At 39.9% G+C, this 25,899-nt stretch overlaps 4 protein-coding genes across 6 annotated transcripts in view; 3 read left to right on the top strand and 1 right to left on the bottom strand.

The window, feature by feature from the left end:
* The window catches only part of LOC131677323 (anosmin-1), a 29,638-nt gene extending 12,606 nt beyond the window's left edge, over positions 1-17,032 (top strand). Inside the window, exons 2-7 of one of the 3 annotated variants that reach the window (XM_058957061.1) lie at positions 6,054-6,224; positions 6,434-6,995; positions 7,055-7,269; positions 7,332-7,522; positions 16,273-16,471; positions 16,533-17,032. In XM_058957061.1, coding sequence (XP_058813044.1) covers positions 6,054-6,224; positions 6,434-6,995; positions 7,055-7,269; positions 7,332-7,522; positions 16,273-16,471; positions 16,533-16,781 — 1,587 coding nt within the window. In that variant the 3' untranslated portion in view covers positions 16,782-17,032. The remainder of the gene's footprint in view (positions 1-6,053; positions 6,225-6,433; positions 6,996-7,054; positions 7,270-7,331; positions 7,523-16,272; positions 16,472-16,532) is intronic. The other 2 variants (XM_058957062.1, XM_058957063.1) reach the window with 2 other exon arrangements.
* Positions 17,033-17,111: 79 nt separating this feature from the next.
* LOC131677324 (WD40 repeat-containing protein SMU1) lies at positions 17,112-18,943 on the bottom strand. The gene is made up of 2 exons (XM_058957064.1): positions 18,759-18,943; positions 17,112-18,701 (listed from the first exon to the last, which is right to left on the bottom strand). Exons 1-2 carry the CDS (start codon positions 18,782-18,784, stop codon positions 17,198-17,200), a joined length of 1,530 nt encoding a protein of 509 aa, XP_058813047.1. The 5' UTR covers positions 18,785-18,943; the 3' UTR covers positions 17,112-17,197.
* Positions 18,944-20,543: 1,600 nt separating this feature from the next.
* On the top strand, positions 20,544-21,395 carry LOC131677334 (ribonuclease P protein subunit p20). Its single transcript, XM_058957080.1, has 3 exons — positions 20,544-20,911; positions 21,036-21,204; positions 21,266-21,395. Exons 1-3 carry the CDS (start codon positions 20,690-20,692, stop codon positions 21,382-21,384), a joined length of 510 nt encoding a protein of 169 aa, XP_058813063.1. The 5' UTR covers positions 20,544-20,689; the 3' UTR covers positions 21,385-21,395.
* A 166-nt stretch (positions 21,396-21,561) lies between these two features.
* LOC131677335 (transmembrane protein 203) lies at positions 21,562-22,247 on the top strand. Its single transcript, XM_058957081.1, has one exon. The coding sequence runs from the start codon at positions 21,564-21,566 to the stop codon at positions 22,017-22,019; it is 456 nt and encodes a 151-aa protein (XP_058813064.1). The 5' UTR covers positions 21,562-21,563; the 3' UTR covers positions 22,020-22,247.
* The last annotated feature ends 3,652 nt before the right edge of the window (positions 22,248-25,899 follow it).

Genomic DNA, 25,899 nt, shown 5'->3' on the forward strand with positions numbered 1-25,899 from the left:
CCCGCCACTTGCGGGTAAAGGTGGTACTTCCCATAATGATGCACACACACATATACACTTTTACATTAAGCTTCCTACTCTCCTTCAATAGAGGCGCTGTAACCTATGTCGCTTCTCGTTTGTATGGGAGAAGGAAAGAGATATCAGTCTTCTTAATATGTAGTCTTCGCTTTAAGTTTATCGGGAGTTATCGGTAGGCCGTGTTTTTGTCCCAATAACGTAGTATTAATATAGAATTGTAAAATACTGAAAACAGATTTCAGACCTAATCCAAAAATGAAAGTTGGTGTAGGCTGTGCTCAAAAAAAAATCGGTAGGGTTCGGTAGGAATAAGGAAATATCGGGAGTTTCCCCTACAGACCCTTTTTCACAGACTAGCGAAGTGTCCCCAGAAGTAATACCACTGAGAACTGACATACAAGTAAAGTTTCCAACTTGTGTAAGAAATTAAACTGTCGTTTTGAAATGACAACAGCAAGTAGCAACTTGCCACTGGTCGGCGCTTCGATCGGCCAGCAACCCAGTCAAAAAGGGCAAGTTGCTGGCTAACGGGGGGCTATTTGCCAACTCGGATGCGCTAATTGCTCTTCAATTTGCCAGCAAATTGCTGGCAATTTGGGGGCTATTTCAAATGCAACATTTGAGCGATTTGCCGCCGTCATTTTTTTGCCGCCCAACCCGCCCTTAAATCGCCCCCAAATCGCCCACGGAACGCGCCATTTAATCGCCCTTAATTGCCTAATATGCAAATTAAAAATAATACTTATTTTCGGATTCATTATCTATTCACATATACTTACCAGTATACTAGGTAATCATCCCAACTTATAGGAAGAATAAAAGGTGAAGTTGGTATTGCACACTAAAACTTATCACAATCTGACGTTCATTAAGACTTTATGTCAGAGATCTTGTTCTACTATACTTACACACGATTCCACAATTTTCTACATTCGTTGGTTAAATGAAGTGCACTAGACAAACAAAATACAAGTGAGAACACACCAATTGTTCAAAAAACAATTTTAAGCTTAAGCCGCAAACATGAACCGCCATGTTTGAAAAACGCAAAAAACAACCAAGTCCATTTCAGCTGCCAGAAAATTTGTCTAAGTATTGAAATTACCTTTAAATCGCAATCGCAAATTGCATTTGTTCCTAGGGGCAATTAGCACAGGCGAGTTGAGTCAAACGTCAAACTTTTTAAATCGCCTGACCATGTTCGTCCGCATTTTTTTGACAGGGAATCTTTATACGGGACTTGTGTGCAAACTTGGATACAACGGTGACTCACGTATGCGAACCTGTATGCGATGGTGATTTTCAACGTATTTTCATTTGAATGTTTATACAGGCTTTTCGGGAAAATTTGTTCCAGCTTATATGTCTGTTCTCTGTGGTAATACCGAGAGGTAGTCCCTGGGGGGAACAATGGCGCAGCCCAATGGAGTTTAGTCGGTATTAATGGATGCGTCACCATTCGAGCCCGACACACCCCCAGTACACCCCGTATGGTAGCTTGGCATCTACTAATAGCACGTGTACTGGGCTAGTACGTAAATGTATTCTCCATTCTAAAATAAAAAAAATAAAAAAAAAAATAAAAAAATAAAAAGACTAGCGAAGTGTCAAAAATTGCAGCCAAACGGACTGTCAAAAAGTGCAGCCAAACGAGCATGAGGGTTTTGAGAGGGGAAGTACAAGAGGAAGCCCATGCAAAACTTATGGGAGCTTCCGTGATGCCAGCTTACATTCATGGGTGCTAGTTTTACTGTTTTTCTCTTCGCAAGTCTGTGAAGGCCCCTATTATTGGCTCGAATCAAAACTCGTCGAAATGTCAATTGACGATAGGTTTATGGCTGGATGTTGTTGGCTCGAATCAAAACTTGTCGAAAGTTAACAAAGTTCATTCCGTAGTGTCAAACTGGCGCCTAGGTGGCAAAATCGTTAGAGTTCAACGGGGTGCTGGAGCGTCGCCAGAAATTTTTATTTCCCAGATTACATTTTAGGAAACTTCCCAGTTAAGCTCAGCCAGAATGCCAGAATTCGTATTCCGGTTTCAGTAACACAACCGATTCTAATTAGAATAGAACCAGCTAGAATTCCGGCTCATTTCCGGTTGAACTTTGCTGGGTTCCGGTAACCATCCTATACCATTCACGAACCTCTGTTTAGAGTGTACCTGTACGATGCGGCTTTGCCGTATACCCGATACCTAGAAATCGAAGCGGCTCAAAGGTGGCCGCCGACCCGCCGTCAGAAGCAAACGAACCTATGATCCACTCATTTGTCCGGCTTACTCAAATAGAGACAGACACATTGAATGGTGGAATCAAAAAAAAAATTGGTAACTCTAGCGAAATGTAAACACAAATGAACACTCCGGATGAACATATAGTCAATTTACATTTCGACGACTTTTGATTCAAGCCAATAATAGGGGCCTCCATAAATAAATAAAGAAATAATAATTTTCTGGCAATGCTCGATTTCCCAGTTGAATTCAAATGATTTTGCCACTTGATAGATTCATCGGGGACTGCCCGAGTAGATTACGACAAAGCTGGGCGCTGAATGACTCACAACATAAAACATCGGTATCGGGAGAATATTTGCCGATATTTTCAGTGGACTACATTCTTTTATCATGAATTCGGGGCATTGCATAGTATAACAGGTATATCTAATATAAATATGACTCTGAATGCAGTGTGCTATCTGAACTAATTACCAGGGAACCAATTCTCACAGCCACGTCACTCAGTTACTAGAAGAAAACTCGTAACTAAGAATAATCTCATACATTCAATCTTTTTTATACGAATTTATGCTCTATTGATGACATCCAAATATATTTCGTATCGAATCACATGTCACATCGACGATTCAGCAGTGGGTATAGGGCCAAGTTCTCTCTGTTAGTTAAATTAAACTTTTACTTGTTCATTTTGATATGATGTGATCAGCTAGGACCGCGTGGTACCAGAGAAATTTAATATGTTGGGGACAGGACCCTATAAGATGACCACGATTTTCGGGTATTTTTTGTGGCACTCAATTCCTCAACCCGATGTGGCTGTTCAAGTCGAATATTCTGCTAATTCAGATGGATCACATTGGATTCATTTAGGGGATTCGTTGTCTTTGAAATAAGAGAAGCATAGGCTCACATTCTTTATGGAAGGACATTCTTTTCTTTTTTCGCTACTCTAGCAACTCACCCGATTCGAGTAGATTAGTTTCGTTCGGGTAATTTGTTAGGTGGACACGTGTCTGACAGTGTGGGCTAATACCCAAATAACAATGACACAGTGGCGTACGAGCTCGTGAGAATTGCAGCACATTCAAGATCACCTCCGCCGTCTGTTGTAACATAGCTCCTTAATTTTTTTTCCACACAGTTCGACATTAAACACGTCTAAGAAATCGGCTTAGCAAAAACATTTCAAACTTCCTGTTAGACACAAACGAGGGGCGACTCACTCTAGTATTTTCAATTCAGGCTAACGTATTGAGAGACGTATTTGTGCATTTTTCACGAAATGACATGTATTTTGTGTATTGATGAGTATTGATTATTTTTTCATAATAGTTACGTATTAGCGAATTGAAAACATATTTGTGTATTGTTCACGAAATGCAATGTATTATGCGTATTGGTGAATTAATTCATAATTCTTATGGATTAGTGTACTAAAACGTACAATTGTATGCACGCATAGTATTTTTGTTGAATAATCAATTGAAACCGATGTTACTGAATTTGGACGTTTAAATGTTATTGTAGAATGCAAGTAGAATAATTTCATAAACGCAAATAATATAATTAGTTCAAATGGAATTACTAGTGATTCTTCAAGATTAAAGAACAATTAAGCATTATGAAAATTTTATTATTTAGAGAATTAGTGACTTCTTCAGTTTGCTTCTACTGGTGAGAAGCAGGAAGCGGGGAGATTTACCAGATATGTTGCTATTGTTGAACCAAGGCTGATGAACATGTAATTGAAGTAACCTTTATCTTTAGTTTGGTGAAAACTAATTAAGCTTGCTGAATTCTAATTAGGTTTACCCAATGGTATTTTTTGAGCAACGCGGTATTATATTTAATCACTGCAGTATTATCTAAATTTATTTCAAAAATTGAGATGCTTCTCAGTAAAAATGAGATGCTCCTCAGTAAAATCAGCCGAAATTCCTTGGTTGTACTAGACTCGGTTGTGTCACTAGAGCCTGAATTTTGGCAGAATCCAGCCGGAATTCCTTAGAACTTAGAGTTATGGCTGAACTCATACCTCCAAGCGACGTAATTCGGATTCTTGAGTTTTGTATTATTTTTTTTTTATTATTTTGATTATAGAGGTTTTAACCTTAGGGTCGCCTCTTTTATGGTTAGAGCAATCTCTTGTGGAAAAATCTCTAACCCTATGTGCTGGGTTGGGAATGGAACCCAGGTGAGCTGCGTACAATCTTGTGTTTTGCATTCTCAATCCATCGAGCGTTGGTTTCGATTCTATTCCCCCAACGAGTGTTGATTTATAATGCAACCTATATATCTAAACAAAATGATCCATCGCAATGCAAACTTCGAACTTGCAAGATTTTAGAGATTCACTATTTAGGGTAAACATTAAACCATTGTTTATGTCGATAAAACGACCGAATTCTTGATCAAAAATTTCCTACTGATGCTGGTAGGAAATTTCGAATTTACCTATGTTCACGTCCCCTGGGAGTATTTTCAAATCTACGGGATGTTTGTTTTCTTTAAAGATTATGGGATTGTTCCTCCGAATCAAACTAACAAGAATTCTGATTGATTTCTGCCTTCTTGTCATTCTAATGATTCACCGATTCTAAATCCGTTTGCTGGGAGTCCCAATTCCGAGAAAAGTAAACAATCTAGCTTGAAAAAACATATATGTTTTTTGTCATAAGTATACGCTATGTCATAATAAGAAATATACTGAATTAGTTTCATTTGGCATGAAATTAATGTAATATTTGTGTGGCTTGTATCAACAGTGTATTACTTGACGAATTGGATTGTTATCGACGCATTGAAAAATATTTCCGGTCCTAACGTATTTTTGTGTATTAGTGTATTTTCGACGTATTGAAAAATTCTTCCAGAAGTAACGTATTTTTAGTGCATTAATGTATTTTCGGCGTATTAAATGTATTAAGGTGTATTGAAGCATTTCTGATGTATTTTTTCAATTGGGTATTTTCAATTCACTTTGAATGGGAAGTGAACTGCCCCTCGGACACAAATAGCTCATTTTATGCTGAACATGTACATTTTTGGCGTGAATTTTTTATTCACCAATTCGACGGGTATTGATTGAAACTTATAATCTGACCGGGAAGACCGCCTTTGCGGAGCCTTTCCGTACCCGTGCCGTGAGAGTTATGTTTCGCAACGACTACATTATGGCAGCGTAGTGCAAAATATGTTGCCACTCAACGTGAAATTTGACATACTCGTCGTCTCCGCGGTCGTGGCTTTTTTATAGTCAGTCGCTACCGCATTTTCCCGAAAAGGACTTGACTCAATTGTACAAGTCAGCGCATATTTTCCGCACAAAAGGTAAAAGATTGATGGGAACCGGTACCATGATACGCGATACAATATTGTAGAGGCTTTTTCGTTGTCATCGACTGCGGAGGGTTTTAAATTACGACGGTTGGGAGCAACGAGGTGTTCCGCTTAGTCGAATTGTCTCGGAGGGGTTGAGTTGCTGCTTCCTTAATGAAGACCATAAATGTACCTGACAATCAACACGACTAAGCGGATTAATCCCTATTACAAACTGCTAATCATCGCTTTTACTTCTTGACCTTATTATAGGGATCGTGTCATTATCTGCTTAAAAGTATCGGTTTACCCGTAAAATGAAAAAGGATTCACTTGAACGCGAGACCATACCATAGCCGTATTTGTCCCACCTGCGGCGACATGCAACCACGGCCTGGCTGTAATCAGCTGACCATGCCAGCAACTTATTTCAGCAGATTATTCAAGCTTTAATTACCACTCGCTACTATTCCAGATGTTGTACGCGCTCGGTGTAGTGAAATTGATCCTAATCCAACACCTGATCGGTGCATCACCTACGTTGAACACCGGCAGCGGAACCATGACGATCAACCGGAGACACACAGACAACTTGCTGATTGCGCGGTGTCGTTCCAAATGTACGAACACATTCGACAAAATGATGGTACTTCCCCATTCAATTGATGCATTTTTGTTGTTTACCACGCCTCGATAGTCTATAGTTTGATGCTAAAGGCAATTGGACAATTATATCTAGATATCTTTTATAGCATTAGTCAGACCATGCGTCCGATTACCGCTAGCATTTTTCTTCTACTAACAACGAATCACATCAATTAAATTTTAACACTCCTCCACTATTGTGCTTCACAGTGCGAAACCTCCTGCATCCGTGATTATCTGGAAAACTCTTCGTACAAAAAGTACGGAGACTGTCCGAAAAATCCGTTGAATAAGCTGGAGGCTATTTGCTTCAACACATGCCAAAATACCGACTATCACTGTCCGGGGGTGGAAAAATGTTGCTCCCATTCGTGCGGTATGAGCTGCCAGAGTCCAGTGGGGCTGGAGAAGGTCCGTGGTCTACCACCGGTTCCGTTCCACGTGACTCTCCGCGAGGCTGGCCGAAGCTTCCGAATGGCTGAGATTCAGTGGGAAATTCCACTGGAGGAAGAACTGTCCAGTGCGATTTATTTTGTGGTCGAATCCCGGCATCACATCGGAATCAGTTTCGCCGAACGTAAGATGGAAAACGACTGGCAGTATCACACGCCAACGGTGATCTACGAGGTGGGGCGACCTGGTAGTCAGAAGCGTTACGTTGGTGAGATGAAACTAAAACCTGGACGCTGGTATCAGGTGCGAGTAGCGGCTGTCAATGAACTTGGTACCAAAGGGTATTCGGTCGTCTCGAAGGAGTTTCAGCTGAGTAAAAGTTAGTTAAGGGAAATCTACTTCGATTTTGATGACTGAACTTTTCTTTCTGACCAACAGAACCGAACCCGCCACAACAACCGAAGAATCTCACGTTGGGGCCGCTTGTGTTGAACGGTAACGGGACGTACAACAGGAAAATTACGTGGACTCTGCCACGATCTGATCTCCCGGTAGAGAAGTACAAAATCAGCTGGAGTCTGTATTTGAATGAAAGCAGTGGCGCGCGGATGGGGAACTCGTCACTGTTCAAGGAAACTGCAACTGTTTCGGCGGTAAGGGTTTTTGAACATAGCTTACTTCTAATATTAAGAAGTTTCTTTTCTTCATTACACAGCCCGCACGACATTACGAGATTAAAGGACTGCAGCCGAATATGTATTATTATCTGCAGATACATGCCATAAGCGTGTACGGGAAACGACGGTTGAAGTCACCGGCCAATCACGAACTGATGTATATCTCCGCCGAGGCAGGCGGAGCTGTGAAGCTGCCCAACATGGACAATATGCTAATGAATGATGCAAGGTAATTGCTCTAGTTTGTAAATTTGTTACGGTGAACAACGCAAGCTTGTTCCAGATGGAAAACCAGGTCTAGATGTAGGCGCACCGTAGATGTTTAAGCACAACGTATACAAATAACAGTTGCCGGTGTCAGTGGCAAAGTGAAATGATGAGTTATGATAGCTGCTATACAGGTTTTCTGAAAAGAAAAAAAAAAGTTCTAGCTTATGCGCCGATTCTCTGTGACGTTATCATACTTGTTTTGCCCGTATTCGCCTTTCCGTTTGAGTTTATTTGCAAACGTATTTGAATATTTGAGGCCCCCACCATTGAACAAGTGTGAACGGATGTTTATTGGGATAGTTACCCATGTCATTCTTAGACTCTTCTCCAAATTTTAGCCAAGTATACCAACAATTCAGTTTGCATGGGAAATTTTTTTTAAATATGTAGAGAAAAAAAACATGGTGGCATCATTAGCGCAAGATTGGTGACCATTAGGCGCAGGATACGCAAAACATCAAAATCTCGGGCACCCTTAGGTAGAGTTACTTCCGGTGAAAATGCTAGAGCATCATACCACAGAGAATGCTTTTGATTTAATCCAAGATTTCCAAAAAGATAACCCTGATAACAATATGTTTATGGCATTTGGTAAGATAGCAGGACATTTAAGGCTAGAAATAAAAGATGATGCGTTGCGTTGCAGTTTGCATAATGTAAGTAAGATGACAGAAGTGACATGTGGTGATCCGACTTTCATAGTTGCAAGATGTTGTTTGAGGACGAAGAGTGCTTTAGTCAATTTGAACGCTGTCTAGACCAAAAAAATTGTTCGTATTCCGTGATGTGTTTAAGGTGATTTTTTGTAAATGAAGCGCGGAGCTTAAGGGTATGTAATATTTTACACATTTTTACACATTATGCTATATTTCTCCTTAGTGGAGAACAATTTTGGTATAAACTATTTTTTTTTTCTATATTAAGAAGATCAAGGAATAGAGTAGAATCAGTAACATGCATGATGGAATATTGTATTGACATTTGTGCAGAATAGTGGTCAGAAATCACACGATTATTCGGATTTTCACTACTCAGTCTCTCTACGGTTTTTATTCGCTGAGTTATATTATACGAGCGTCAAAGTTACCCCAATCAAGTGGTTGAAAATACGATGTTGCCTAATATCAAACTCCGTATGTAGGGATAGGGATGTCAGTTGCCTGGGAAAAAATGTAAATACCCCGGATGAACTTTTTGTCAACTGACATGTCGCTCGTTAAGAATAACTCAAAAGTGAACGACCAACCACTCAATTTCATAAAAAGTGCACGTAGTCAAATAGTGAGTTTTTCTAGTTTACTCAGTTTTCAGTTCTGGCTGGAAATGACAAATATTGAGTACTTTTCACTCAAAAACAAAATATGGGAAATAACCTTTATGCATTTTTAGCTGCTGAAAAATGAATCTGAATTTAAAATCTGATTAACCTGAATCTCGCCGCCATCGCCGAGACTGCAAAAAAAAATCATTCACACTGCGCTGCTATCACCAAGACGCCTATTATACCGTACTACGAAAGCCCCCGAGCGCTCCGACGCAGTCGTGTTACCAGCCAGAGACCAGCTCAGTCGTTCCAGCCCTGCGTTATGAACTCCCTTCTTAGGCGAGTATTTTGCTTTAAATGACGATCCGCTTCCTGAAAACCTTCAGGTTTCCTGCATGCCATCGGGTACATCACGTCCGATGCAATAATGTCGGGAGGCTTGACACGTGGCGCCGACGGTTTGCGGTTGTACTACCTAAACGTCAGCGAGTTCAGGACGAAAATTGAGGCCTTGTATTTGGCTGCTCTTTACGGCGACTACGATATTTACGTTCTGACGGAAACTTGGCTTGATAATCGCATTACATTGATGCAGCTCTTCGGGGATTCTTACGTGGCTTATCGTGCAGATCGAGGTGCTTGTAACAGTATCCATGGTCGCGAAGGGGGAGTTTTGATCGCTGCATCTTCCATGCTTGCCTCCTGTGAATTTGGTGTGGATAGTTCATCAAGCATTTAAGCATTTTGGACGAAGATTACTACGCAGACGAAAAACTACTTTATTGGAGCTGTTTACATTCCTCCAGAAAAACGACCGTTATTTATTTTAACCGATTTTATACTGGAGGTTGAGTTCTTGCCGAGTTTTATGGGTGAACATTTATTAAGAATTCTTGTGCTGAAGGATCTCTATCCGATTCTTACGCTTGAAGTTTATTTCTGATTTTTATGTTCTAATATATTTGAAACGGGTTATACGAAGCATGTTCTGTCCTTGCGACTTTTATTTTCTGACGCTCAAATCACCCTCTACGCCGCAACCCGAGTTATTCACCCTCGAACACTGCTACCCTTCGAAATGCGTAACACTAGACTACTACGCTGCCACCCAGTGAGCAAATTTTCTGGCAGAGACCGCTCTGCTAGATTTCTGTAAGTCTTAGTTTGGCAGCCCTGTCAGATTTCTGCGCGTATCCTCTCGGGTGAGTTGAGCTAGGGCGAACTCGGTTTCGCTCGCGTTTTCTGGCAAATTTTGACAGGAACCGAGCTAAACCCTGGCATAACTCGGACATAAACTGTGCAAAGATCCTGGCAATTCCTACATGGTAGAATTTAGCACGAATCGAGCAAAACATCTGACAAAGATGTGGCAGGAAGCGTGCAGAGATCTTGGCCGTACATTTCTGGCTCGATTCTGGATAAAAGTGAGCAGCATCGGTCAAACCGCTTCTGTCAGAAACGGTTGTTGCATTCGAGCGAATTTGTTGCCAGAATTCTCGCACAAATCGCGCAAAATGCTCGCAGAAACTCTGCCAAAATCAATTTTGCTTTGCTCAACTTTTGCTAACTTTCTGCTTGCCACGCTGACCGGGCAGTAGTCCGATGGCGATGGCTCATCGCTTCAACTAGTTTGTACACGGAAAAATAAAACAAGCCACAGAATAATTTAGGTACTTTTGAGTTTTGCATCGCTTTCGCACTTATTAGTGTTGTCAAAAACAAAGCGAGAGATTCGACTCAGTAAAGGTCTTCCGTGGAATAAGGTACTTTTGAGTTGTTTGAGGTATACTCAAAATTGGGTAGATTCAACTTAAATTTAAGTATATTTAACTCAAGGTTGAGTATAAAAAAACCTATCAATGACTTGTGATTTTTGCCGTCGTTGAAGGGGAACTACCTTCAACACGGTTTACCTAATTTTACCTTATTCCACGATACCCCGAGATTGAGTCAACAGAGCTCAACTTTTGGTAGTTTTGCGTATCCGTGTAGAGTACTTCGTCTTCGATACCAATTCATCCCAATTTCGTCACCGTTTGCTGTTAGGTTAATTATTTTTTGTTTAGCGTATTTATGTTCTTTTTTGCTTGAAGCGAAACTGAGTCAGGTTCTAACCCCAACTTCTGTCAAAATGTATGAACTGACAGCGGTTAGGGTTAGAACCTGACTCAGTTTCAAGGTCAAGCAAAAACGCCATGAGACTTATTGCCAGTTGAAAACAAATTTTTAAATGCAAATAGATCAGAAGGCTTCAGTGTGCTGTCATATTTCGGAAACTTTTATGTCCTCACATAGCTCTCAGATCTGCATCTCGTAGTAATGGGAGGAACTGGAAAAAAGTACACCGGAAATTAGTTCAAAGCAACAACAAAATTCGGCGACACTTACCTTTCGTTTTCTTGAATGTTTCCGTGTCAACTATTTCAGAGCAAGGTATTTTCTAAAATTTTGGGTCGACGTCCAACTCAATGAACTTGTTCGAAGTGTTTTTACACCCAAAATATGGAAATTTCACGGATACTCAAGAGAGGAGTTAACTATACTCAACTCAGAACTCATTTTTTGACAGATAGCATCGATTTACGAATTTGAGTACTCAGAACTCAAATTTTGGGTTGTGTATTGCAGTCTAGGGGCAGATCACTCTAGGAATGTATAACAAATTTGCATCAACTTAGAAAAAATGCATTTAATTTCCATTTTTGCATCAACTTTGCACTCCCTCGCAGGAAAGTTTGTTTAACAATCGTCCTGAGCTGATCCACTTTGTTCGATGTTTTGTTGAATGTAGCGCTGTTTTTTGTAGGGTTTTGACGTTTTACACGCAACGCAAAATACATTGCACGCAACGCAAAATGTATTACGAATTTCTATTTTGATGGAAAGAAATGCATTTAATTTCGCTGATTTTTAAAAATGCATCACAAGTGATCTGCCCCTAGATTGCAGTATTAATTGTAGATCTTATCAAATGCAACACAAAAGTCTACATGAAAAATGATGTATACCCTCAAAATCTTGAATTATGGCAAAAAAAAACTATTTGTTGAAACTTTCAGCACTAATTTTTTTTACGCGGTCATTGTTCTTTTGTAAAAAATACTTTGCGGTTTTGGGACAAAAATATGAAAACAACCACAATTTCACGATTTTTTTCTGGAAAATTATGAAAATTGCTCAGCATTCTTCTGAATAAGCGTATTTGTTTTAATGAAAAGATAGACAACATTCAATTTCGCATCCATCGAGCTATTTATCATCAAAATCGGTTGAAAATTGGCAGTTCTTTTTTTCCAAATTAGAATTAGAAACTTGCTCGCATGAACTCTTAAGGATTCTATAACGATAGCTTCCGCTGTTTTTTTTCAATTCTAAGTTCAAAATTCACACACATATTTTTGAATGTATACGTAATCGAACAAAAAAATCTATTTTTTGAAAATAAAAGTTCAGTCGAGCAAGTTTCTAATTTGGAAAAAAATAACTGCAATTTTTCAACCGATTTAGATCATAAAAAGTGGTTGGATGTGGAATTAAATGTTCTTTCTAAATTTCTATTAAAACAGACGCTTTCTAATCAAAATGTTGACCAATTTTTACATTTTGCATGAAAAAATCTCAAAATAATGATTACTTTCATTTTGTTGTCCCGAAACCGCATAGTACTTTTAGCAAAAGAACACAAAATCGGTTGAAAAATGACCGCGTAGAAAATATTTTAGTGTCGAAAATCGCGATTTTTTTTTCAAGATTTTAAGGGTATATTAAATTGATCAAACGTGGATTTGTGTTATATTTGGCCAGACCTACAGCCTAGGGGCAAATCACTTTAGGAATGTATAACAAATTTGCATCAAATTGAAAAAATGCATTTAATTTCCATTTTTGCATCAGCTTTGCACTGCCTCGCAGAAAAGTTTGTTTAACAAACGTCCTACGCTGATCCACTTTGTTCGACGTTTTGTCAAATGTAGGGCTAGTTTTTCTGTAGGGTTTTGACGTCTTACACGCAACGCAAACAACATTGCGCGCAACGCAAAAACATAGCACGCAACGCAAAATACATTATGAATTTCTATTTTGATGGAAATAAATGCATTTAATTTCGCTGATTTTTAAAAATGCATCACAAGTGATTTGCCCCTAGCCTACAGCCTTTAACAGATCATTTTAAAAGTACATTCAACTTTGTTAATTTCATAGCACCATGTATTATGGGTCTCAAATTTTCAATTCAATATTAATTCTTCAAAAGGGCTAATAAAATTTTTGTAATCAAACTTATTTCGCTCATTATTACGCTGCCGATTTGAATTGAATGAAAAATACACATGAATCAACATCTTTACCCTGGTTAGAATCAATTTCAAATGTTTTCTGTGTTGAAATTATAACAAATTAAAAGAAATCAGCAAAACAAAAGTTTGTTTACAAATCTAATTAGCCCTATTCAGTTGATATGGAACTGTAACAAAGGACGCACCTACATTACCGACGTGAATTTATAGGTTGTATACCATTCCCCAGAAAGCCATTTCCCAGAAAGCCAATCCCCAGAATTCCATCCCCCAGAATGTACCGTTCCCCAGAAAGACATTGCCCAGAATGTACCATTCCCTAGAAAGCCATTATCCAGAATGCTCCATTCCCCAGAAAATCATACCCCAGAATGTCCCATTCCCCAGAAAAGTTAATGTTCGTAATCATTTTTTTCTGTGGTGGAGCCTAAGGTTTGCTCATTACCTAATTCAAGAAACTCATGCGGTGTGAAGCTGCTGAGGTGATGCTGCCGAATGTGGCTGCCTCTCGCAAGCAAACCTGTTATCCACTCGTATAACCGGTTTACTCGATCATAGGGATTGGTTCCTTCTTTTAATCATGAGCAGTTCTTTGCACGCAATTTGTCATATTTCCGTCTGACCAGTTTATTCAAACATTGGTTTCAATTCCATCTTTTGAACTTTCCTTGAATCTATATTAAAATCGAAATGAATGCTCATTTTGACAAACTGTTTGGTGTGTTTTAGAGCATTTCTCGACAAACATATGACAGCACAGTTCACAGCATTTAATGAAAAAGAAAACTTTCTCTTTTGTTTACTACCAGCATCTGGGGTTGGAGTGACACGGTTTGTCCAGAATTTCCAACAGTTGGCTTAACGCCTTAATCATAATATGTTTGTCGAGATTTATCTTTCTTTTGCATTGAAAATGTTTTGTACGCAAATGTACGATCTACCCGAAATACATTCGAAAGTATTTTTATACCTTATGCCAAATGGTACTTATACCACAGACTAACAGATATAATACTTGACAACAATTCTTCGCCAATGTTACCGGCCATTTTGAATATATTTTTAGTTGGGACAGTGATAGCATTTACGATTATAATCCATATATGGCGCCACAGATATATGCGAAGTATACGGGATAGACCACTACTAGAAAAGCTTCTGGGTCTGAGCGTTAACTAATTTGTAAATGAGTGGTTAGAAGCGTGTATAGTGTTTGGTGCATCGATATTTTTAAGGAATTAATCATAGTGTTATGTCTGTTTGTCTGTGCTTATGCTACACGACTGTTAGGTCAACTACCATATAATGTCTCATGTCAGACGATGTTGTGCCAAAAGACTTTATGCCGAACACGATAGTCTTGCTCAAAAGTTGGGACAATTCTTCAAGTGTAAACTGGGCAGACGTAGTCATTTTCATGAAGATTCAATGAACTGCTCATGTTTGAAAGAAGGAATCAATTCCTATGTTTAAGTAAATCGGGCAAGCGAATGGATAACTGGCTTACTTGCGAGGAGCTATCGCTTTCGGCAGCTTATCCTCAGCAACTTAACACCACATCACTACAATTACTTCGATAATGCACAAAGTTTTGGTTTCACCATATAATCTTACTTACATAACAGTGTTTCATTCTTTTGAATCCTAGGAAGGGGCGCTACAGCTTCCTATGATTGTCGCCCAATGTCTTTCAAAACACAGCTGTAGTAGATTCTGCAATTTGTTGTACATGTTTCCTGGACAATAGTTCTTTCTGGGGAAAACACTTCGGTTTGATGGAAGCGGCAACGAGTACAGTCGTGATTCGTTGGTTTGGCCACAGCCTATGTCCAACTAACGAATTTGATTCGTTAGTTGGACCGACTGACAGACGTCCAAAACTATCCAAAGGAGACGTTAGTAGTGTAAATGCTTCTGTTCACATCTCTGATTATTTTCAGTTTGATTGTCAAAGTGATTTTGACATTAAGATGCTTTTTAGTTGGACAATGGTCCAACTAGCAGAGGTCCAACTAAAAAGCGGTCCAATTCAAAAGTGACTCACCAGCAAATCAGCAAAAAGATTAAATGAATAAAAAATGAAGCTTTTCTGGGGAATGACTTTCTGGGAAATGGTGCATTCTGGGGGATGGAATTCTGGGGAATGGTACATTCTGGGAAATGACTTTCTGGGGAATAGTATATTCTGGGGGATGGTATTCTGGGGGGTGGATTTCTGGGGAATGACTTTCTGGGGAATGATTTTCGGGGAAATAGTATACAATCGAATTTATATATTACGCCTTCAAGTAGGCAACAAACGGAACGGGTTGAATGACAGCGATAAATTTGCTCGAATTTGTTGCCTATTATTTGGAATGTGGTGTCTAGCAGATAATCGAATTGAAAATGCTTCAAAATACGAGATAGCATCCTGTGAAAAAATTGTGAAATTGAATCTTGAATTCAATTTAAATATTCTAGTTGCAGTTGATAATCGAAATAGTGAACTTACTCCTTTCGGTTTTTCTCCTATTTTCAGCGTACGTAACAAAAGCGCAACTGGTGTAGATGATGCGCAACTTGATTCTCTAACATGTACACAAGTTTCGCATTAGTTGCCCACTCTGTAAATAGGGGAAAAAAGCAAAAGGCGCAAGTTCAATATTTCGATTTTCAACTGCAACCAGAATAATATCTGAAATATATTGACCGTCATGGAACAAGGATAGCTCAATTTGACCAAGTTAATTTTTTTTATAAAGGTTTCAACCTTAGGGTCATTTGACTCTTATCAAATTAATTGTTTTGAATCGGTGAATCTTAAAATGGTAGACAGTAGAGCATTCAGCAAGAATATCTTTTCGATCTCTTGTAAAAGTTTATAAGATAGTACAGATAAATTTGTAATATTAACGATCTATCAATTATTTAACTATTTCAACGCGTTCTTTACATAAAGTTTTTTTTTTAATTTATAAAAAGAAATTAGCGCTCCGCCTTAGCACATTGATGATCTGGTCATTTTATGCTCTACCATATTACTGTTCTATTCTCGCACAAAGCTTGCGTAAGTTTGTTAATTGCAAAATTGAGATTCGTTCGTTACGTTTCTTCACCAACATGCCATAAATCAATCATCATTTGGATCACTATATCTTGTTGCAGCTATCATCGTCGAACAAAATCGGGTTTGGCCGCCCAGGGTCTTAGCTACAAGTTTGTATCGCGTAAAACGGGCCTTGCAGTGCGGCTGACCTGGCCGGAAAAGAACCTCGCTGGACGCTATCGGTTACACCTATGCCGGGGGACACGTGACTGTCTCACCAAACCGATGGGATCCAACTCGCACGATGTGATTGTGAAGGTAGTTATGAACTTTAAAAAATTGAATTTAATTTTGAACTGAACAATTAACTAAATTTCAGCAGAAAACCTCGTACGAGTTCTCCCGCCTAGAATACGACACCAAATACACGGTTGGCCTGAGCCACAACAACCGCAGGCGTGTCGCTGCGTTGTCCAACAAGAAGGATCGCGCTCGACGCCAACCAGGATCTCATTCCGGAAGCGGTGCTGCCGTAGGAGGATACGATCACGTGAGAACCTTCGTCACACCCAAGTGTGATCATTTTCGCAAGACACACCCCGAACCGCGGTTCGAGTGTCCGACGTGAGCTGATGTAGTATTTTTTCCCGGGTGGATCGCTTCTACTGTGAAATTGCATTCCCGCCATAACTTGCCCACTTTATTCTGCTTACAATGATTAAACGGGCTTTCTTATTGTGTTTGTTTGTTGTAAGTTTAATTAGCTTATTTTGTTATTTTTTACGCTGTGCGGCTGCCATTTTTTTGCAATATAGAAAGAAATTTAGCTGATCAACCGACATACAAATGTGAATATACAATAAAGATAGTGTGCATTTATGTAGCGATAAAAGATAGACGTTCAGAAATAGACGAAAAGAAAACCATGGCTCGTTCTCACTCTCTAATAAAACAAAGATTTGTTCGCGACTGTACTGGTTTTCCATAAAATGTCATTCCTACAAGCAGTAATAGTAGTCTTAATCCTAGTGCAGCCTTCTCGATCTAGGGTTTCCACATTTTTAGCAACCCATCTTCGCTGTACGTCGCCAGCAGATTCTGATGCGGATGGTGCGTCAATCCAATTACGTCTTTTTCATGGACATTCAACGTTCGCTCCAGCTTACCGGATGTCACGGAGAAACAGTACAGCACCAAATCCTCTCCGGCGCAGTAGATATACTCACCCCGAGGAGAAATGGTAGCACAGATGAATGAACCTCCCTCACGCTTACCCGATGAGAAAGACCGCACGATTTGACCCTGCATGTTCATTATGACGACGGTGTTGGAACGATTGCAAACGACGAAATGCTCCGGATTTTTTGGCAGCATTAGTACGGAATTGACAGCCAGATCGCTTCCTAATGCTTTGAAGGTGGAGACACATTCCGTCGTTTTGAGAGACCAAATTTTGACCGAACCGTCGGATGACGCACTTAGTACATTGTGTCCATCTGGCGAAAATACAGCTTCGTTTACGAAAGAAGTGTGACCGCGAAACTCTTTCAACATTTTGCCCGATTTCAGTCCATAAAGGCGAATCAAGTGATCGAACGAAGCCGTTAGGATTTGGCTATTATCACGAGAAAACTGCAGACAGGTCACACCTTTGGTGTGAGCTTTCTCGAACCGCCGAAGACACTGACCGGTGATCAACTTCCAAACCTTTATTTGACCATCTTGGGAACCGGTAGCGAGCATTTCTGAATCTCTCGAGAAAGACATTGCCAACACCGCTTGCTCCATCATCATGAAATTATCCTGTGCTTGATACTTCAAATCCTTTCGAATTTTCCCGGTCGTAAAATTCCATACTTCTATAAAGCCATCGACGCTTCCGGTAATTAGGTACTGACCGTCCGGCGAAAATAAAGCGCATTCGACGTGACTTTTCTGACCGAATTTGATCTGACGTGCCAACTGGGTAGGATATACTTCATCCTCCTGATCTCTGATGGCAGCCTTACCGCGGAACAAATCGATTGTAGTTCCGGGTGGAAGCAAACCTTGATGTTGCTGCCATTTAAGCGCCTGTCCCAACAGGGCAAGCAACCTGGATGAAGGGACAACCGAAACTTCTCCGGCAAGCGCTGTAGCAATAGCAGCTCGTCGTTTCTCCTTGCTGCCACCTTCCGGATATGCTTCTCTTGGATCAAAATATGCTCGCTGCAACATGTTCTCCAAATGGATGTATCTTTCAGCTTCCTGTTGTTTCAGCATCAGCATTGGGTCGGTTTGGCGTAACAGCGATCGGGCAGCTCCTAGCTCACGCAGCTCAATCAGTTCCAGCACTACTTGTTCGTACAGATCGATCAACTTTTTATCCGGCAGCTTGAGCGACTGGATCGCTTTCAAAACGGTATCCCAGTGCCCATTGTGTATATCGGATACGAAACCTTCCACGCTGTCTACCGTGTTTAGCGATACACCGGTTTCTTCCTGCAGTGTTTGTAGCGTTTTGTGAAGGTTCGATTCTTTGAGATACTGCTGGATCAAACGGATCACACTAGGAAAGGATATGGGTATTAATTTTGCACCTAGCCAGCAACAATGCAAGACTTACTCAGCGGATTCGATTTCAATGGACATTTCGTTGGTGCTGCGAGGTTCGCCTTTAACGATACCGATGTGTAAAACAACTTTGGCAACTGGAACGTGAAAAACTAATAGAAAATTTCTATTTAATCGCTTTTTTAAGTTTTTCTGACAGATCCGAAGTGAGTCTTCCAAAATATAAACACCCGACCGACTACAGAAACAAAACGCCGAAGATGATACGGCAGTGTTGCTTGTTAAATTAATTTTTGTTATCAAATTACAAGAGCTCTCCTAACTCATCGCAGCGCAGCCCAAGCGGAGAGTGGAGAAATGAAACTGTTTTTTTCGTGCACATAAGTATGAAAACTCTTTGAAATAACAAAACAGTTAGGCAGTTCGCAACGCTGATGTATTCTATATAGGCTGTTTTATTTTACATCATCGACTAAAACACTTGAAAGTGATATCGTTTGAACCGTCCTTTATTCTCTTTTCTTAAACACAAGTTGAAAACTCGATATCGATGCAACGGAACGAAGTGCTAATAATGGACTCGCAGGGGAAGAAACATATTATGGTTTCTCGGCAAACTTATGATTACGGTGTATAAGCCAACTCAAAGTACACTTTGAAGGGAAACTCTGGACAAACCGCTACTCTCCAGTCACGACTGTTGTTTGTAAACAAAAGAGAAAATTCAAGCAGTGATGCAAGATGTGAAGACATATCCTTATTTTAAAGACATTTGAAGTGTTGTGAAAACACTTTTTACATTTTGAAAACAATTTTTTTCGGATATCTGACAGATTTCGGTCAGAAATCCAACTCAAAATTAATAGCAGCTTCCGAATCCCGGTCGTTGAAAACAAATGAGTACATAAACCTGGTATACCTGAATTCGAGAGAAAATTGTGTCGTTTTTGCTTGAAGCTAAACTGAGTCAGTTTCTAACCCCAACTGCTGCCAAAATGTATGAACTGACAGCGGTTGGGGTTAGAACCTGACTCAGTTTCGGGTTCAAGCGAAAACGCCATTAATAATGGAATCTGCGTATCGACCTCATCCCATCAGATTCTGACACTACCTTAGTGAGAGGACTACACTAACGCAGGATTGACACTAACTCCGAAGACGATTACACGATTTGTGATCCCGAGCAAACACCTGTCCCGCAAAAGATGTTCTATTTAAGTTGATAAGAACCATTGAAGAATATCACCTTTCTACGAAGTTGTTTTATACCAGTTTTTAAAATAATCTACAGTATCTTTGTGTTCCAGAAAGATATTACTATCTTTAGTTATTTTACATTACATTAGGTTTTTCCTACAGATAAAGCCAATCTACAAAAACTTTTTAGGTTATGGTTTTTCAATTTTCTTCCAATTTGATAGTATATATTTAAAACCTCCACCCAAAGCCTACACACTTAAAATCCATTACCTACCAGTAGGTGATTTTTATTTGCTGTCCTTATTTTACTGCCGGAAAACGAGGGAGAGGGAATGATTTTTTTACTCAAAATTAATGGGATGAAGTTTAGTCGGCTTTGGGAAATATCTCATTATTTTTGGGTAAATTTGGACTCCCTCTCTTTCGTTTTTCGTTGGAGGAAGTGGGATGCACAGATTTAAAATTACCTACTGCTAGGTAATGCAAGTTTTCTGTGTACAGCGTTCCCTATACATTATTTTCAGTGTATAATAACTTGCGGATCGTTGTCAATTCAGCGCTCTCTGGTATCGGATAGCGGTAGGTAGGTAATAACAAACGTGCGCCGTGTTAGCCCAATACGAGAGAAACCCGAAGATAGACAACTTCATTTTGCATTATTGTTTGTGAACAGCATTATTTTTGCAGATCGATCGCGTTTTTCGAGCTCTTATATTTTCCTGGTTTTATCGGCAAAAAATTGATTTAATTCTGGATGGAACTTTACTTGCGTGAGTACATATAATGTCCAAAGAAATAACCGCCGGTGAGGATAATGGCCTGAAAGTAACATCCACCAGGAAAAACAAAAGTGCTTCCGGTGCAAAATCCGAACGGAACGGTGCCACGAACGACACGGGCACAGGTCGAAAGTTTAGCGACCGTCATCTCATTAAGAAGCGAGTTCTACCGAAATACTACACACGGGAGAACGACATTTACGTGACCTACAAGTCGGATTTCACGGTAGGTTTTTTTCTATGTTTAGGATATTCTTTTAAATTGTAACTTGTAATTTAACGCAAATTTCTCAGTTACAGAAACTTTGTACCAAGTCAAGCAAAATTTTTAACGCATGATATTATTTTAGTTCCAGTTCAAAAAGTGTTTAGAGATATTGAATTCTCACATTGGAGAAGCGTTCCTCCATTGCACGGGAAGAGCAATCAATCGGGGCATTAATCTAGCGTTGAAAATCAAAGAAGAGTATCCAGACGCGTTCGATTACGAAGTAAATACTTCTACCATTACTGTTACAGGTATTTGACAGCATTGATTAGATTTTTTGGCAAAATTTTAATATCTTTCTTCGCTCTACAGACGACCTTCACCCATTGAAAGACGACGATGACTTCAGTGAGCAGCGTCGCATGAACTCCTGTCTGCACATTCGCCTGTATCGGACGGTCAAATTGAAAACGATAAACTCTACCATCTAAACCATTCACAGTTATCTGTGAAACACATATAAAAAAAAAATTATATTTAACCTTATGTGTGCTGCGTCGCCACGCAGCCGTCTGTCACAATAGCTCACAGTCAGCAACTGGATTTAGTGGCCTTCCTCCCAAGCAGCCCGACCGCCACCATTGCAAAAATTGCCCCCTCACGCAGAAAGATGTCCGACGAGGTCGAGATCAAAACCTACTTCAAGCTGGTAGACGTGGTCAAGTGGGTCGGCATCACGCAGTTCGAGGTACTGATCAATTTACTGGCTTTCCTAGTGTTCAGCATCATTCTGACGATCAAAGCGACCAGCGGATCGCTGGCCGGACCAATCAGTACCAGCGAATGGTTGATCATGTTCTCGCCCCTGTTTTGCGGTGATTTCTGCAATGCATACTTCTGTGTGATCGTCGGTATTAGGATGTATCTGGGTAACAAACATCGGCAGGCGATGCACCGGCTGTCCTGGAGTGTCCACTTTTTGCTACTGACAGCCGGTTTCAAGTATCTGGTGTGTATGAAACTCTCCGGCCAAAGCGGGCTGGAGTACAGTGAGGTGTTTTCGCCGATTTTCGTCCTGTTGCAATTGATTGCAGTGAAGGCGTGTCAGTTCAAGCAGCAGTCGTGATGCGGGAGTACGAATTTAATGTTGGGTCCTTCAAGTTGTGGTTTCGTAGTTTATTTGATAAAAATAAATAACGGGGTTGCACGAACTGTGGACGTAGGACACCACCACACCATCTGCTGTTTTTTGTTTATTTTTTCTGATGGAACTGACGTTAAAATTACGTAGTCGAACCTTTTTTCACCTTGTACGTAAAATGGTAAATAAAAATTATTTTACATTGAATTAATATGTTCACATCTTTCATTGAAGCATCGCTTCATCCCTTTTGCTGGGTTAACTGTCAAAGATGCTAACCCATGTGACTCAAACCAATATTTTGATTATATTCCATTTGTTAATACATTTGGATAATAATAAAAATTGTTGCTTTCATATAGCTCCACACGTCAACCCATAAATCATAAATTTCAGTTTTCTTTGTATTCATTTTACAGAATCCCCAACTAGGAAAAAGGCAATTTATTACCTGTGCGTCATTTAACACCAAAGATATGAAGTCGAGATATATGAAACTATCAAGCGACTTTTCAATCAAAGTTGCTTTGAACTTTTTTTACAGATTGGCATTCGTTAAAAATGAGACTCCATCCGATTAGCTGAAAAAAAATATTTTTATCTATATACAGTGAAGACCCGACTATGTCAGCACCCGATTCTATCAGTGTTTTGGTTCAATTTTGTCAGCCTATTTGATATGTTCGTAAAGTTCCGATGCACAGTCCAGTAATTAATATTTGCTAACCGTCAGTAAACCCGTTGGATGGAAATCCAAGCTCATTGAGTTTCTTCAATAAGCTGTCGACAATCAGGTTCCATAACAAAGGAGACAGAACGCAACCTTGAGGACAGCTACAAATACTCAAAGTCCTTATATTTGCCTGTCTCAGTGACGAGTAAAGAATGCAGTTACTAAGCATTGCGTTTATCCAATCCGAGATACATGCGGATACCCCATGACCGTGCGCCGCTTGCAGAAAAGACTGGAAGCACAAATTGTCATAAGCACCCTAAATATCTAGGAATACACCCAAGCTAGATTGTTTGAGTGAGAAGGCCTCTTTAATGTTGTAAACAACATTGTGATACGCATGTTGCATTTTGTGCAGTGGATATTCAACTAAACTAACGTCCCTAATGAGATAATCGGTTATCCGTTTCAAAGGTTTTAGAAGAAAAAAACAAGCTGATAGGCTGTCTAACGCGAAACTTTAACTAGCCATGAACCGCCTGTCTTTCATACCGCGAACCAAGAAAATGATTTTGATTCAGGCATGCACCATACAATTTGCGAACAAAATCATTGTATACGCTGTGAATATGTAATATATCGTAATGAAAACCAAAGGCACGGGGAAGAAAGTTGGTTTTCTTTAAATTCCAGTCTTATTTTTTTTTAAGCAAACCATTTTATTAATAATCTTTAAATTGCGATTAACAATTTTCATTCGGTACAAAAACACTTTTCTATCCCTTTGATAGTTGAATTTGATTCGCAAATGATACATTTAAAAAGAAATTCACGATTTTTCTAACGGAAATTATATTTTGCTTGTATTCTGACAGCTCCATTAACAATCAAGATAATTTTGATTGCAGCGCAGCCCTTTGTGTCGTTTTGTCATTAGACAACGAATAGGCCTTAAACGCTTGGTTTCTTCATAGCTTGAGTTATTTCTCGCCACGCGTTCGGGATGTACCTGATAGCAAGACCAGAAAGTATAATCTTTTGACATGTTTGAGAATATCAAATCCCTTTTTCAGCAGAACAGCAAAAGATTCCATCCTGCAGGCGATTTCTTTGGAGCAAAGCTGTCAACTGCCTACTTGACCGATTCGGTGGTGGGGGCGGGTGTAGCGTAGTTGGTAAATCGATTGCCTTGTATGCAGCGCACCTAGGTTCGAGTCCCGACCCCGCACATAGGGTTAGAAATTTTTCATAGGAGAATTTTCTAAGCCGAAGAGGCGAATGACCTTAAGGTTAAAACCTCTATAATCGAAATAAAAAAAACGATTCGGTGGTCAATTCGACGAGAGCATTTTAGTAAGAGCACGCAAGTAAAATATACACAAACACAAAAAGTTTATGCTTTAAATGGACACTAACACAGCTATCACTGCATCAACTTTGTACAAATCGGTTAGGAGTTTGCTGGGAAATGGGTGTGACATTAATTCAGGAGCTTGGCGAGTTCCCCGGAGGCATCAAGAACCGTCATAGTATGCCAATGTGCTCAAAAGCTACTTTGATTGGCCATTAATGTATTACGCCATTCCGACACCGGTTTATGTGGAAATTTGCTGGGTGACCACTCTTTTCAACCCGTAACTCCGGAACCGGAAGTTCGATCAAATAAAAATAAATAGCGTCTGTAATATTGAAAGGCTAGCTGACCCAAACACGAAAAGTGAAGCAAAATGCATGAGGAAAGGGAGACATTTGTGCAGGCTTACCGCTCAACCGTCGTCACTTCCTCGCTCTTTTCCTGGGCACAGGGATTGTACTGTTTGGCCAGAACACACCTCTGCCATTTCCTCCTCCCGGAACTCTTCTGGAAGCTGGTTCCTTCCGCGCCTGTCCACCAAACGTGCTTGCTGTTTTTCGAGATTCATCATTAGAGCCACACACTGTGCTTTGTCGAGATCCAGAAGTAGAATTACACGCGAACACTCACGGGCGGTACGCTCTTTGCTACTTAGGATTCGCAATCCGATAGGGAAAGAACCGCACTTTTGCACCGTTCTTCGAGTTCTCGTTGGAAAGCGTTATTCTTATTATTCACCGGCGGGATCGGTTCCCGCAACACTCAGATTTTTTTTTCACTTCACTTATGGCTGAACAGCGGGGTTTTGTATTTTCTCTCAGTTACTGTTCCCGTTCACGTCTTCACTCAGCCGGCCAGAGATGCCAGGTACTTTTTTCATATGTCTGCAATAATAATTTTAAAAGTCTGAGAAGAACAAAAAATGTCAGGAAAGCTAGTGTAACCAAAAGCCTTTATATTCAAAAATCTGTAAATATCTGCAACCAAAAAAATCTACAAATATCTGTAACCAAACTAAAAAATCTGCAAATATCTGCGTCATCGAAAAAATCTGCAGCTTAAATTAAAAGTCTGCGAATTCACAGACTTGTCTGCAAATCTGGCATCTCTGCAACAGACTCTACCCTGTCAAAAAAAATGCGGACGAACATGGTCAGGCGATTTAAAAAGTTTGACGTTTGACTCAACTCGGCTGTGCTAATTGCCCCTAGGAACAAATGCAATTTGCGAATGTGATTTAAAGGCAATTTCAATACTTAGACAAATTTTCTGGCGGTTGAAATGGACTTAGTTGTATTTTGCGTTTTTCAAACATGGCGGCTCATGTTTGGCTTAAGTTTAAAAATGTTTTTTTTTAACAATTGGCGTGTTCCCGCTTGTATTTTGTTTGTTTAGTGCACTTAATTTAGCCAACGAATGTGGAAAATTGTGGAATCGTGTGTAAGTATAGTGGAACAAGATCTCTGAGTCTAAATGAAAGTCAGATTGTGGTAAGTTTTGGTGTGCAATACGAATTTCTTCCTATTGTCTGGTGGTGATTACCTAGTGTACCGATAAATTTATGTGAGTAGATAGTGAATCCGAAAATAATTATTATTTTTAATTTTCATTTCAGGCAATTAAGGGCGATTAATTGGCGCGTTCCCTGGGCGATTTAGGGGCGATTTAAGGGCGGGTAGAGCGGCAAAAAATGACGGCGGCAAATCGCCCAAATGTTGCATATAAAATAGCCCCCTAATTGCCAGCAAATTGCTGGCAAATTGTAGAGCAATTAGCGCATCCGAGTTGGCAAATAGCCCCCCGCTAGCCAGCAACTTGCCCTTTTTGACTGGGTAGCA

This window comes from Topomyia yanbarensis, chromosome 1, assembly GCF_030247195.1.
Source record: "Topomyia yanbarensis strain Yona2022 chromosome 1, ASM3024719v1, whole genome shotgun sequence".
NCBI lineage: Eukaryota > Metazoa > Arthropoda > Insecta > Diptera > Culicidae > Topomyia > Topomyia yanbarensis.

Bases quoted from the DNA above. Each gene is read 5' to 3' on its own strand.
- LOC131677334 (XM_058957080.1), top strand. From the start codon at position 20,690: ATGTCCAAAGAAATAACCGCCGGTGAGGATAATGGCCTGAAAGTAACA. The intron at 20,912-21,035 runs GTAGGTTTTTTT...ATATTATTTTAG, and splicing joins CCTACAAGTCGGATTTCACG to TTCCAGTTCAAAAAGTGTTT. The intron at 21,205-21,265 runs GTATTTGACAGC...TTCGCTCTACAG, and splicing joins TTCTACCATTACTGTTACAG to ACGACCTTCACCCATTGAAA.
- LOC131677324 (XM_058957064.1), bottom strand. From the start codon at position 18,784: ATGTCCATTGAAATCGAATCCGCTGA. The intron at 18,702-18,758 runs GTAAGTCTTGCA...ATCCTTTCCTAG, and splicing joins ATTGAAATCGAATCCGCTGA to TGTGATCCGTTTGATCCAGC.
- LOC131677335 (XM_058957081.1), top strand. From the start codon at position 21,564: ATGTCCGACGAGGTCGAGATCAAAACCTACTTCAAGCTGGTAGACGTG.